This window comes from Castanea sativa, chromosome 12 (assembly GCF_040712315.1).
Source record: "Castanea sativa cultivar Marrone di Chiusa Pesio chromosome 12, ASM4071231v1".
Classification (NCBI taxonomy): Eukaryota; Viridiplantae; Streptophyta; class Magnoliopsida; order Fagales; family Fagaceae; genus Castanea; species Castanea sativa.
The window spans coordinates 28,021,330-28,037,196 of NC_134024.1; the positions used below are offsets into that span (position 1 = coordinate 28,021,330).

At 32.8% G+C, this 15,867-nt stretch overlaps 1 protein-coding gene and 1 pseudogene across 1 annotated transcript; both read right to left on the bottom strand.

Moving 5' to 3' along the window:
• Window positions 1-287: 287 nt before the first annotated feature.
• Window positions 288-4,009, bottom strand: LOC142618908 (pentatricopeptide repeat-containing protein At1g77360, mitochondrial). Its single transcript, XM_075791966.1, has 3 exons — window positions 3,848-4,009; window positions 746-2,344; window positions 288-564 (listed from the first exon to the last, which is right to left on the bottom strand). The coding sequence occupies exon 2, from the start codon at window positions 2,310-2,312 to the stop codon at window positions 870-872; it is 1,443 nt and encodes a 480-aa protein (XP_075648081.1). The 5' UTR covers window positions 2,313-2,344; window positions 3,848-4,009; the 3' UTR covers window positions 288-564; window positions 746-869.
• A 3,439-nt stretch (window positions 4,010-7,448) lies between these two features.
• Window positions 7,449-12,307, bottom strand: LOC142619219 (wall-associated receptor kinase 5-like; annotated as a pseudogene).
• Between the last annotated feature and the right edge of the window lie 3,560 nt (window positions 12,308-15,867).

The window sequence follows — 15,867 nt, forward strand, 5'->3', positions numbered from 1 at the left end:
GCCCTCCTCGTGTTAATTTTCAATTAGGCCTTGCCACCAGATTTATAGCTCAATACCCATGAATGTGGCGTCATCATAGTCCATAATTTCATTTTCCCTATTTTGAAAGTTACATATTCCTCGATGAATTTTCCTCATTTCACTTCGCATGAAGAAATGAATTTGGTACCTAATTTCAATTGAAAATAGAGGCAGCAAATATGAAAAATCAACTCCATTTGTTTGATTACATATGGGAGACATAGTTCCAGAGGCATTATAGACAAGAAAAATATGATAGTGCTTAGTTAAGGCAATCCGCTTGTTTATTTCATTTGATTGTTTCATCAAAAGTATGGATTTTCATAGTTCATACAAACACATACCAAGTTTGTGTGAGTTACTTGTCACCTTCCTTTTGTCACCTACAAAAACCAACCCAAAGGCAGTTTGAAATTCATTTTTTCTCTTTCCCAACATTTTTCAGAAAATGCTGTACTTCTAGCAGCCTAGTCGAAGATATGACTGGCTTCCCCTTTCAATTTGATTAGATTTCTGCAATTACTTAGTGCCATCAACAAAGATCTGCTCAAGTAAGCATATATTGTTAGTAAGGATAAATTTCATTACTCAAAACATAGATTACAAAAAACGAACTTCAAATCAATTTTTAAATTAAAGAAAAAAAAGCATTAAACTAAGAAATCTAATGAAATTGATTAAAAAATCCAGAGTGTGGCTTGAATAAAAATGGAAGACAACTGACCTGCAAAAGATGATCTTTGCTCTTATTACACCATGCAGCATCCAGGATTACAGCTCCAAATCACGTAGTTGCTAATCAACAATATAAGCAGCTCTAGTGTAGATATGTTGCTAGCCATGGCTTCTCAATCACATAAAGGCTCCTTGACCAGGAGATTCATTTTCTCTTGAAGAAATTTGAGTACATCTTCTCTTCCTTCCTTTAGAAGCAACTGTCGTAACCTCCCAAATGTCACACTCGATGGTCGAATACCCTTCTCTATCATCTCTTCCAATAAGACACAAGCTTTGGAGACATTCCCCTTCTCACATAATCCATTTATAAGGACTGAAAATGTGTGCATGCTTGGGATAAACCGCTTCAACCTCATATACTTCCACACTTTAAGAGCCATCTTTAGCTCGTCCCTTTCACAAAACATCTTTATCATCATTGTATATGTGTCTGCATCTGGGTCACATACCTTGATCATCCTGGGAAAGATTCTAAATGCCTCATCAGTATCTCCACGGAGAATCAAGCTATTTAGAATAATGTTGCAGGTCCTTGAATTCGGTGTAACACCCTTGGAATCCATGTCATTTAAGACCCTATACACATTCTTTAACTTGTTTGTTTTACAGAAAGCACTAATCAAGGCATTATACACTGCCACATCAGGCTTGATTCCATTTCTTTCCATCTCTAAGAATGTATCAACAGCATCTTCAATCCGGTTTTCTATCCCATATGTATGAACCAAAACACTATAAATGAAAGATGTTGGCTTGCATGTCCTAGTATCCATGTTCTTAACAATTCCAAGAGCTTCATCAACTCTCCCTGCCTTGCAAAGGATGTCAACCATAATGCCATAGGTCACTATATCAGGATTGCAACCCATGTCAACCATTTCTCGGAAAATCTCCCTTGCCCTGGGCAGATTTGGAGACTTCCCCCATCCCTCAAGCAGTATACTGTAAGTCTTTGGGTCAGGAACAAACCTATCCTTCATACTGTCAAAGATCTCCTGAGCCTTCCTCACATTCCTGGACTTGCACAAAGCACTTAGAAGACCATTGAAAGCTGCTAGATTTGGGGTGGTATCATATTTCTCCATGATGTTAAATGTGTAAATTGCCTCCTCCACCTTCTGAGCCCGGGAATACTTTCTCATTATAATGCAAAATGTCTCAACATTAAGCATGCTCTTGTTCCTCATAGTATTCACAAGATCCCACATGATCTGATATTGCCTAATCTTCGCCAGAGACTCAATCATGCTGTGATAAGCCCTGACACTGTGCACGTAATTTCGTTGTTTTCCAGCCCATTCAAAGAATCGATATGCCAACATACCAGCATTCTCAAATTTCTTGAGTACATCCTCAACTACATCTGGAGAAACTCTTATTCCACTTTGGTTAAGAGCAATATCAAGAGCTAATGCTGGGCAGGATATCATAATTTCACAAATTCTTTTCCTTGGATCTAAAACCTCTGTTGATAGTTCACTAGAACTGTACATCCTAACAAACATCATTCCTTTAAAAAATAATTTGTTGCGGTGGTTACAAATTCTAATCATATTGTTGAACTGAACAGAGAATCACAATTTACCTGACAAAGAAAAGAAAAAAAATCATATTAAATATCACTGTTGAATGACCCTCACCATCTTGGGACATTTTTTCACCATTATGTGCATTACAACAGAATAGAGGAAATATCTTAAGTCATTATAGAATAACAAGTTGAGATTTTGATATTGCTAATTACTTGTAGAGAAAGGACCCACATTCCAAACACTAAAATATTCTATTATTATATAGATTGGAAAGCAATCCTACACTGAAATGCAAAGCTATAGCTGAAGCAACATATTATTGGTCACTCAAACAGAAAGAATCATTCTAAACCACTTAAGAGAATAACACGTTCAAGCCAGCAACATATAATTCCCCATCAACTATCAATATCATATGCAAGTTTTGACTAGGCTATTTGGGATGATGAGCTGTGGGAAGACACATGGTTAGTATTAATATCTTCAAATCACTATGACCACTCTCATAACTCATGTTTTTATTGTGATTGACAGTTCTCTCTCTCTCTCTCTCTCCACAATGTGACAGGACTACTTTCGAAGCAATAGAAAACTATAACTGATTTAAAATAAGTCTAGCCTCTGCTACAATTGAAGAAAAAATTAATTTCAAATGACACATCAAACAGATTACATTCATTTAAACTTTATAGAAACACAAGCGCAAAGTCAGTTAAGGAAAATGAAAGCTACGTCTTAGCATTATATTCTGGACCTTAAATTTGAATATTCATAAACCAATCAAATTCAGACCAAACAACCACCATGTTTCCATTGTTTGATTTCAGAAAATCGACAGAACAACATAAAAAATAGTGTTTAATGCCCAAATATAAATAAATAACAACCAACCCAACACAATCATAAGACAATATACAATAGTAATTCAAAATTGGTAAATCAACAACCATAACTTGACGCAAATGTAGCCATGTGTGCTGGAGAAAGAAAGTAGGGGTTGTCTACATTTTCCATGCAATGCCAACAGACATTTCAATAAAAAAGGTGTCGGCATGTAGTTAGAATGCAATGAATAAATAATGTGATCGTAAGACTCTAGCTAGCTCCATAACTATAAGTTTACCTAGTACATAATAGTTGATCCCTTAAATTTATTCCTGTAGTTTACAAAGCCCGTAGTAAACTGGAGCTATAAAAAGGGTACAAATATTCTGCACAAATAATTCAGCAATGAAGATAAAATTAAACTCAATTTTCTATCTTTCTTCAAGTTAATTTTGCAATAAAACCAAAGCAAATAATATTGCTTTGACTGTACAGTTATCACTACAGACCAGCACAAACACTTTCACAAACACCTACCGTGCATAACTATAAACTATCACAGAAAGTACTAAGTTTCAGATAATTTACCACCCATATAAACAAAAAACATCTTCCCAAATAATATGAATTCAATTTTAACAGTCAACAAGAAAAACCCAAAAACCACAGCTCAAATGTCATTGAAAAAATCAACACAGATTACAGATATGACTATGAATATTTATACACACCTCTCTAGCAATGAAACCACGAAATGGGGCAAAGATTTTTCAATTTCGTTCCTTCAAATTCAACCGTGTTAATTTACTCTTGTGTTGGTGGTGGAAATGGGATGCCACGATTTTCCTCTTCGGTGTGTAGACTGTAGTGTCTCTGTCTCTCTGACCGTCTACTGTCAAGCGTGCGTTTTGGGCACCGCGGATGATGGATCATGTTTCTCTCGTGTGAGCTAAAATGACATGTCGTTTTTACTTTTTCTTTTTTTTGAGAAACGATGGTTGAGACTTTGATGTGGCTGGATTTTTTCATGGGACATTCCTCTCATATGGGCAGATCATACATACAAAATAATAAAGAGTCCGATTAATAGATTGGTTAAATGATTTTAGAGAAGTTTTGATTCAAATTTTAAAGAAAATGAAGAAACCTATATAAATTTTTTTTTTCCCCCTATAAATAGTTTCTAAACAAGTTAAAAACAAGTTGGGTTAGTTGAGCAGGTCCAGTTGACTTGTATTTCCTCACATAATTATTTTTTTAAACATGTAGTTGTCACTTGGTAGGTCATGTAGTAAATTACTTATTGTAAAATGCATTATTTTGAAATCACTGGGTTTGACTTACCTTCAGTACTATTTTAATTGGATATATCCTTTTGTTTTAAATATATAATGACAAATGGTAATAGGTTTTATTCTCCACATTTTATTTAGTTAGTGAGTGACGTAGCAGTCTCTTATTAAAATAAAAGGAGATTCCAGTTAAAAAAGTATTATAAGTAAGCCAAACCCAAAATCACTACTCATATCAAGAGAGTGATCAATAAATTGATACTTGTTCAAATAATTATAAATTTATTCAAATGCCAACATTGCTAACCAAAATAAAATAGCACAAATACAAAGGAGTCTAGGCTCTAGTCTACCATTTGAAAATCTAATTAAAACAAACACACATGTTTTTCTTCTACACAATATCAAAAACTTGAAACATTAAAAAATAATAATAAATAAAAATTACAAGCCAAACTCAAATTTAATAATGTGAATGTGAACAAGCTTGTAAGCATGAGACTAGATTTAACCATGTATAATATTATATTTTCATATGCGTAGTTGTCTATAAATATATTTAGGAAAAAGTGCAAATTATACTCTCTAAGTTTAATTGAAATTTATTTCAGTTTTTTAACTTTATTTTCATTCAATTGAATTTTCCAAGTCTCATTAAAAAATTACCATTAAAAAAAAATTTCTCACACAAAAAACATCTATAAAATTAATAAAAATATTTTATAGATTTTTTATGTGATAATTTTTGAAGGGGCACAATTTGATACCTAAGCCCAAAAGAAAAAAAGAGAGTAGGCCCAATGAGCCTAATACAATGAATTTGTAGAGAGTAGATTAGAAAACTAGGTTCTAATGAGTTTAGACAACAATCATAGTGGGTAAAGATGACAATAGAATAAAGATGAACTGAATTTATTTAAGGAAAATCGTCATCGGACACAATCCAAGGAGGTTAATTCTTGTCTCTATTTCTTTTGGGAATGATTACAAATATTGTTCATGATTCTACAGTATTTTTCTCTTCATTCTCCGATCCCTCTCCCTCAGATTGCTGGTATTGATCCTTATTCTATCAGCACTTTCCTGAAGTCTTTGAGAATAACTGTAAGACTGAAAACTACTGTTCAAGTATCACTTTCTTATTAATGCAGCCAAAGAGTTAGCTACAGAGTATTTAATGCAGTGATAATAGCTTTCTCTCAGATATTTTATAGCTTTCCTTTGTCCCATGCTCTCACGATGTATATTTTTATCAATGGAATCTCCTGGAGCGTTGTTTCTGAATGGTAGACCGTACCTTCTAACCTCTACTTCGTTTAGCCGAGGAAGCATCCCTCCTCGAACCCCTTTCTCGGATCATCGTAATTAGACCCTTTTCTTTATTCATCAATGCCAACCTCCATAACAACGTTTACCTGTTCTTGGACAACTAGGCGCTAACGGACCGGGCCCTTAGCCCAATATATACTACTGGACCCATCATCCCTACAGTTTTTTTTTTTTATAAATTTTTTTCATTATTTAATTGAATGTTTAATTGAAATTTTTTTAAATAGAATTGGACAAAATGTCTGAATTGAATAAATATGAAACTTAGAAGATTGAATTGAATGAAAGTAAAGTTAAATGATTAAAATGAATTTCAGTCAAACTTAGAGGATGGAGTTTGCATTTTATCCATATATTTATATAGACTTAAGATTGTGTTATATAAGTTTGTAAATAAGTTCATGTAATATTAAATTATTATTTGTAATTTATTGATAACATAAACAATATATTCATAGTAGAAGTTCATGGATTTGTAAAGGGGTAAAACAATTTTGTCATGTTTTTACTATATATAGGAAAAGAATATATTAATCAAGTAACTCGTAAACAATTCAAGCTTATTCGACAATAAAATGAACTAGGCATAAATATATAATCTTGTTTGGTAATAAACTCGAGCATGACTTGTGTTCAAAATACAATAAAATGAATAAGTTTTAACTTTTAATACTTGACTCATATACAAACTAGTTTTATATTACACTCAAAAACCTTAGGGGTTAAGTGTTGCATAATTAATGAGTTAGCTATAAAATGAACTGGGTATAAACATATAACCTTGCTTGGTAATAAACTTGGGCTTGACTCGTGTTCAAAAGAAAATTAAATGAACAAGTCCTAACTTTTAGTGCTCAACTTGCATACAACCTAGTTTTATATTACATTCAAAAACCTTAGGGGTAAGTGTTGCATTAAAAAGTTACCTATAAATTAGTAAAACATAAGAGTTAAAGTGTTGGATAAAACTTAAGTACAATATCTTAGGTGTAATACATTACATTCCCCAATTATATTAAAACACATAGTTATATTGAATTTAATTTTCCTTGAAAAATGAACACTATTTTGCTTTATGATGCAACGTGTTTGAATTTGATTGAAGAATGTAATATATGATTAAGTTTTGCCCTAAGTATTACACTCAAAATCTAAAAAAGTTCCATGTTTTAAGGGTGAGTTCTAGATATTTTTAAAAAGAAAAAGAACCAAAACAAGATAAAAGAACTTAAAAAGGTGTTAAGCTATATGGAACCTAGTTTGTGTTTGATCCAGATAATAACTCGACCTCATATAAAAGTGTTTCAGTTTTTAATGAGATAGTTTCTAAGGCTTAGTCCATGCATGCTGAAATTTTTTTGGCCATTGAGAATCCTTTGTGTGTGATATACATGCTGTTGTTTCAAATTAGGGTTTGTTGTTTTGTTTTGAGAGAGAACATCTTGTATATTTTTTCTCTAAATATAGTGAAATTACTACAACTTTGTGACATAGGCAAATTGCCAAAATACATAATTTCTTGTATCATGTAATTGCATTAGGTGTGTTGATATGTCATTTTTACCATGTAAGGATCATAGATGTTCAACAATGGAAATAATGCAAAGCTTGGCATGATGGCATATACCAGTACCAGATTTCTACATGGGCCAATAATAAAGAGAACACTAAGGTTATCAAAAAATGATAATAAAAGATATTTGCATGACATCATGGGAGATGTTCATCTGCCTCTCAAAGCTCACTAATTATACATGGGATTACATGCTATCAGTTCTAGTAGTTTCATTACACTATGATAGAGTTGATCATGATATTTTTAATCGCCAGATGTCTCACCGTTCAACATTCACCAATCAAGGGCTCGGTCTCCTCCGTTCAATTTGATTCAACATTATCCCACGGATGCTTCTCCATTTTTCTCAGTCCATCTAACTCACTTGCAACTTCCTTCATAGTAGGCCTCTCATCCCCTTTTACCTTTAAGCACTTTGTTGCAAGTTTCATAAATTCCTTGACTTGCTCCATGTTATCCTCATCCGCTATACCATTTGCAAGAATTTCAAACAATTTATCCTCTTTCAATGCATAAAGAAAATACATAGCTAGACAACTCTGTTTTTCAGGCCTAGCAAATGAAAGTGCCTTCTGTCCTGTTAGTAGCTCCACAAGGACCACTCCAAAGCTATAAACATCACTCTTCTCCGTTAATTGATTTGTTAGCATGTATTCAGATCCAAATATCCAAGAGTTCCTTGCACTACAGTAACTAATTGCTTTTGATCTCGTGGAACCAACCTTGAAGTTCCAAAGTCAGAGACTTTTGCAGTAAAATCATCATCTAGTAGTATGTTTGTAGACTTGACATCTCTATGAATTATAGGTATAGAAGCTGCGGAGTGCAAATATGATAGCGCGTCTGCTATTTCTCCGGCTATCCTCAAACGAGTTTTCCATGATAATGATATGGTGGATGTGATACTTTCTTTATGTATGTGATTGAAGAGGGCACCATTAGGGACATATTCATAGAGTAATAAAGGAACTTGTGTCTCTAAACAACAACCTAATAATTTGACAACATTCCTATGGTTGATTTGGGAGAGAACAACCACCTCGTTAATGAACTGCTCTATTTGGTTTTCATCTACAGTTTTGGACTTCTTTATTGCAACAATCCTATTATCTGGTAAAACTCCTTTATAAACTGTGCCAAAACCTCCTCTGCCAATGATCTTGCTCTCATCATAGTAGCTAGTAGCCTTTTTTAGCTCTTTAGCAGTGAAGATTTTGAATGTTTTACTAGATCCTTCTTCACTAGATAGTTGTTGTTGCAAAATCAATCCTCCATTTTGTTGAAAATATTTTTCTTTAAGCTTGACTAGCCTTCTTTTCTTGATTACAAAGTAAAACCAAGAGCAAACCACAACTATAGCAACTAAGCTTATTCCAGCAACTGCATATGTAAAATTAAAAAGTTGATCCATTATTCATTTTGTTGCAAATTAAAAGTACTAATTCTTCTCATGTAAGTTTCTTGGAATGCGTTATAGAATAAGGTAAATATTTAAATTTCTATTATTCTTAAATTTGATGGAGAAAAAGTAAAAATAAAATTAATTTTTGGAACTTCAGATATAATTCAATCTAAAATATTTTAATTCTACTAGGATACTAATAGCATGCTAGTTGGTTGAGGTGGCTTATTACAGGAAGACAGACACACGCACACCCACACACACAATATATATTACAATTTTTGGATAGGATTTTTAGGGATAACTTTACTATTGGAGTTATGAAATTTTAAATATTTATTATGAAATAAGTAAATTAGATTTTTCATGCCACCAACATTTAACCAAATATTGTCTAGCATTATAATGATATCTATTTAAATTATTAATAATGTGACAAAATCTAATAAATTCATTTTATAATGGATAGATACAATACTTAATGATTTTAGAGGACACTACTTCAAAAAAAAAAAATGTTGGTATCTGTTACTTATTTATTTTGTTAAATATTGCCTAACATTTCTAATTAGTTTTAGTTTGAGTTTCCTTGAAGCAAAAGAAAAGGTTTGATGCTGTATAAATAGGTATTGTTGTAAAGTGTTTGGTTGGTTTTGTCCATGGTTCCTCCCATGTGGGGAGAGGAGAGGAGAATAGCTCCTAGAAGAACACAAGTGAGTTTCTTTGAAGAGTAGTTAGTAGATTATTTGGAGTTGAGAGATTATTTGTGGTCATGGTTTTCAGACCCAAATTGTTTAACGAACCAGAAAATGGAGAGGTTCATGGCTTTTAAGGTCGGACTAAGGTTCAATTAAGGTCAAACCGTAATGATGTCATAATTAATTTAATAATAATAAAATACAAATAAAGATATTACAATGGAAAACATTAACAATTTTCTTACTTAAAATATGTTTAAAAAAATTATCTAAAATAAAATCATTTTCAACATAAATTAATAAATTGTATATTCACATGTAAAAAGCATAAATCTTCAACCTCTAATAAAGTTATCAAATAATAATAGAATGAGAGGGGGTAATATAATAAATTGGAAAAATATAATCTAAACTGTAAATAAATAAAATATTAAAGCCTGGAATGACACATCAAAAGGAGCATAGCCTATTGGTTATTGTTATAGTAATTTTTGACCTACTGATCCTTGGTTCTAACAACCTTGCTTATGGTATGTGTTGAGAATTTGTTGATTTTGTAAGTGTGAAAGAGCTATTGGGTGTATTAGAGTTTTTGGTTTTGTGAGTATTGTTTGTGTGAGTTATGTGAGTATTGATTAATGTTGTTGTAATACATATTATTGATAGTAGATATTTTGGTTGGTATTGGTTGTGGATATAGACATGGAGTTGGCCGAACCACAGTAAATATTGTTGTCTTCTGTGAATGTTTTATTTTCTTGTTCATATAAATAATGTGCTTCCACTAGCCCCAAATCATAATAATTGATGTTAAAACTTCTACTTTTGCACAACACATTTCAAAATGAACAATTCAAATAGTAAATTTAATGGTTTTCAAGCGTTTGAAATGTTCTAAGTTCTAACATTTACATCAAGAATTGTGCAAATGTGGTAGTGTAGTTTGGATGTGTCCCTAGATTTATTGAAGCATGAACCCTATTGGAAATTTGGGATGCACCACTAAAAGTAGTTGGGATTATTAATGTAAAAAGTAGTGGGAAGAAATTGTCCAATACTCTAAGTTGATCACTAGTGAAATTAGATGTGTTCCTAGGTTTATTTTAAATTTAATGCCAAATGGAATTAAAGTTAATTTATATCCTATAAAATTTTGAAGGATGAAATTGCAACTTCTTAAATTTAGATTTAGAAAAAAATCCAATTTGAACCAATTTTAGGGACAAAATAGTTTTCTTTTTAGTCTGTATATAAAATTTTGGACACAATGTTTTTATTTATTTATTTTAATTTATGAACTATAAACCTTTATTTCAAGGAAAGAAAATTACAACACAGCGGGCAACTCAGGCAATAGAAGTAAATTTCCATAAATGTACTTACCAAAGGCAATCTTAAGCACGAGTAGGGGATCCGCAATACAACCTTCACCACTTTTTCTTCCATCCCCATGATGCCACTTTGGACAACCACATGTATAACCCCCTTTTGTGTTGACACAATGTTTTGCTATTGTGCAATTATTGAGAGATGGATTCTCACACTCGTCAATGTCTGCGAATCAAGTCAAGAATAATAACCCCATAAAACTACAATCATAAAAGCAGACACATACATCCAAACCAAACTTATGGAGTAATACAAACCTTGGCAACCATGGGAAAGATATGGGTTCCCTCGGTAACCCGACTTGCAGTTGCATCGGTATCCTGAAACGGTAGGGTAGTCTGTGCATTCACTATTTCCCTTACATACGATTTTCTTTTTTCTTTTAGCTGCTTCTTGACATGTCTCATTTCCAACTGCCCATTTAAGCACCATAGGAAGCTTGTCATTTGATAGGTTACGGAGGTAATGATGGGAGAAATTGAACTTTCCTTGTTCCACAACAAAAGCATAGCCACAGGGATTGAAGTTTGATACATTTGTATGATTGTTAAAACTTTTTACTTCTACTGATATAGAATTTGATCCATCAGGAATCGCTACCTCGCAACACCCAACACCAGAGCATGGCCCATCGACCACACTACGAAGGCTATAACATACAGACGTGCACCCGATCGTGTACCGTTCTCCTTTTTGGAACCCATGAAGGTATGCAGAAGTGTCACATCCAACAACGGTGAACTTATTTTTGAGCTTGGAAATGGTGTACATGACTGTAGAGAGGGAGGCATTAATCTGTTCCTTTACTTCACCTGTCTTTTTGTAACAGTCTCGGGCTACAAATTGCATGATATGCAAGTCGTGAGCCTCAATGGATATGTTTGTGACAGTGAGAGTACCTGTTTTTGCTACTTTATTGCTGCAATTGATGAGAAATGTGTCATCCAGGGAACAACCTTTGGTCAAGCCAAATGGATATGGAATTTCTACATCTCCACACTTGTTGGGGCAGCCATCAGCCGGCTTGACTAGAGATGCTGCTGCCACCAGTACTGGTGATATTATCAGCCTTATCAGTGATATCTGGACGAGCATCCCACGTAAGCCCATCTCCTCCAACTTTGTTTCTCAGCAAAAATAGTCTTTTATTTTCTATGTTGTGTTTGGATGTGCTGAAACTTTCTTGCAATCCTGCACCTTTGGAAAATATTATATCCTGTAGCGGGAGTAGGAAACTAAAAATTTGTCCTCCATCGTTATAGAAGGGACTAAGGGACACAACCCAACTATCGAAGATGCTATGACTATCCTTGTTTCACTTTACTGTCAAAACTCACAAGTACACTGAACGTATAGCTGCCTGTAGCATGGCTAGACGTGCAATTGCGTCTTAATTTGTACTCGAGTGTCTACTCAATGTTTTATTATTTGCCCAAACAACACACCAAACAATTTTTATATGCAAAAAAGGATAAAAATGTACATGTGTGAACCTCGTGATAGGGGCTTTGAGCAGTTTACATTGAAGTAGTTTACAGTGCACAGTAACATTACATTCATCTGTTGTGATGCTAACACGTTTATCTCAACAAAAAAAAAAAAAAAAAACCGTCTCAACTTTCAAATGCTCATATGCACTGAATTCAATCATTTAATATGTACAAAGAAAGCCTCAAAAGAAAAAGTAAAGTGGTCTACTGTTCCAAGCTAAAGAGGCTTTAATAGATAGCGCCTAGCTGATTACTAGTATTATCCATTAACAATTGGCCGCCAAACTATTGTGAACTTTTTTGTTCATTTTTGGATTTGATTTGTGATGGAAGCGATGTCCAACAAATTAAACGGGAATAAGGTGGATCCGTTTTTGGTTGTTTAGTGGTTGCTATCTGATCAAGTGGTCAGGCGAGCGAAAAAGTATAAGGGCAAAACTAAAAATGGCAAAGCATTCAAACAACAAGAAAGAGCAAAGCCAGTGAGTGTGCGACACATTATCTTGAGTTGATCGATTCAAATCTCAAAAGAAAAAGAAAAAGAGTTGATCGATTCAGAATATTACCATTCACTTTCACTCTCCTCCCATATATGAAGCTTGTTCGAGTTAGCAGCCTTGTCTTTTTACAATTCACATTGAGGTCAGTTTATCTCTTGGATGGTGGCAACTCCTTGTGCTGAGGACTTTTTTGCTCCTATTGGATATTCATCTAGTGTTTGCTTATCAATAACATTCCATCGTTTTTAATAAAAAAGAAAAAGAAAAAGAAGAACATGAAGTATTTACTTTTTGTGTCAAGTCCTTTTCTATTGGACTGAGCAAGCCACACCAATAACATTCTATCGTCTTCAATAAAAAAGAAAAAGAGAGAGAAAAAGAAAAAGAAGAACATGAAGTATTTGCTTTTTGTGTCAAGTCCTTGTCTATAGGACCGAGCAAGCCACACCAATCAAATTCCCATGGGAAATAAACTACTTCCAGGGAGTTGAGGTATGAGAGGAACTGAAGTCTCCAATTCAAGGCACAGTTGTTACAAATCCACATTTGATGAATAGGTGATGAAAAAAATTGGATATAATAAGAAGCCATAATTCGTAATCTGTTTCTAAATTTGCTTAAAAACTAATTAATTAATGGTGCAACCTTCTAAATGAAGGTGAAGAATTGTTTCAGTACCACGGTACCACCAGAGCACATATGTAATTAGAATATTTTAGAACACTATATATGTATCAGAGATAACGGAAAGCATGAATGTGTACTCCATCCAATGTGGTGTAGAAGGCACCCAATTAGGACTATCTTCGGTAAACTCACTGTATCATGCAGCATGTATCACGAGTAAAGTAAATGTAGCTGCCTGTGGCATGGTGAGACATATATGCAATGGGTTTTGCTACTCCCACGAACTTGGCTAAGGGAAATCGGATTTCTAACAAACGTTAGTTTTTCAAATTCAATAAAGTTCGTTTCTCAAAAAAAAAAAAAAAAAAAAAAAATCAATAAAGTTCTATCTTTCACTTAAAAAAAAAAAAAACTACGGAATACCTCAAATTTGTAGTATTAGATTGACGAAAGCTAAACGTTTAGAGAAAAAGATAATGACAAATAGACAAGTAATGTGATATCATGATTTTAGAGTTACCATACCAAATGTAATTAATATATTCTTACAATCAATAGTGGAGTGAGAAAAATTTTCTAGAGAGGGACCAAGCTAAATATAAAAAAGTAGGCAGAAATATCTTTTTGGTCTCTACATTTTTGGTTATGTTTCCATTTTTGTCCCTACTTTTTTTATTTTATCGCTTTTAATCCCTAGAATGAAAAACACATTTTATTTTGATCCTTACCATTATCCCACTAATGGAAATTGTCTATGTTGCAAACAGAGTGTATTGTTAGTATACTTAATGTTGCGTGACCATTAAAATAATAATAAAAATTTTTATTTGGTATTTAAAAAATGCCACATCAGTATTTAATTTAAAAGAATTAATTTATCAATTTTAACTAAAAAAAAAACAAAATTAAAAACCAAAAATCACATGAATTGATATATAAGTTTATCTTGAACAAGAACAATAAGAACACAAACTTAAATTTAAGAACACAAAATTAAAAACTAATAATCACAAAGCCAAAAAATAAGAATACAAAATTAAACATCAGATTAAACATGAATAAGAAATTAAACATGAACACAAAATTCAAAACCCAGAAAATTTGAACAATAAATTAAAACCCAGATAAAACATGTACAAGAAATTAAACATGAACACATTAAACATTAAAACCCGGAAATTAAACATGAACAAATCCGAAATATCAAACCCCCACACCACTAAAGCATCAAGCACAAAAATCAAACATAGATTTTCAACTCCCAAGCACAAACACTAAGCTCAAACCTAGATTTTTGGCCCCCAAACACAAAACTAAAAACCCAAATTTTCTTAATACTTTTTGAGAAACCAAACGCAAACCTTAGATCCAAACCTTAGAGCCGACAACCAAACCACCTCCTATGTTAGATTTGAAACTATTAAATCCAAAGGAAATCAACCTTAGATCTGACAATAAACCACCACTACTTTCTCTTTGCTCATGTTTGCTTGAGATGTGGGTTTGAGAGGATGAGGTAGAGAAGGTGAATGACTTTCGGCCATGGTTGGGATCGGCTCAATGAGAGTGATAGAGGAAAAGAGAGTGGAAAAGTGAGACTGAGAGAGGAAAAGAGAGCCTGAGATAGGCTAGGATCGGGCTGAGGAAAAGAGAGTTAAAGAAGAAAAGAGAAGGAAAGATAGAGGCTGAGTAGTTGAGAGAGAGAGAGAGAGAGAGAGAGTGTTGTGTGGGTTTAAATTTAATTTTTTGGGTTTGTGTGTGTGCTTAATTTTTTGTTTATTTTTTTAAGAAAACAAAAAAAAGAAAAGAAAATGTCAAATAAAGGAAAATTTTCTTTTTGTATTTAAATTTGGATTTGTGTTCTTGTTCAAGGTACACTTAGATTTCAATTCATTTGATTTTTGGTTTTTTAATTCTGTTTTTAATTTTTTTTATTTAGTTAAAATTAATTTTTTTGAATTTAGATGCTGACGTGACATTTTTTAAATGCCAAATAAATTATTATTATTATTCTAATGGTCATGTCAACATTTAGTGTGTCAACAGTACACTCTGTCTACCACATAAACAATTTCCGTTAGTGAGATAACAGTATGGACCAAAATACAGTAAGGACCAAAATAAAATGCGTTTTTCATTTTAAGGACTAAAAGAAGTAAAATAAAAAAGTAGGGATCAAAATAGGAATGACGATAAAATATAGGGATGAAAAAGGTTTCAACCAAAAAAGTATTAAGTAAAAAAATCATAATCTAAAAAAAATACTTTAATTATTAATTTAACTATAACTCAATAAAATTGTGCTCTATGTTCCTTCATTGTCCTATAATTATATATAGGATAACATCTAAAATTTCAATATTAGGGACGAATGAGTGATAACCCAAATCATTACTAATACCAAATAAAAATAGATAAATTAAAGGGATTCCAATTTAAAAGATATCG

What these genes read in the sequence shown, in the direction of transcription:
- LOC142618908 (XM_075791966.1), bottom strand. Translation starts at nt 2,312, where the DNA reads ATGATTAGAATTTGTAACCACCGCAACAAATTATTTTTTAAAGGAATG.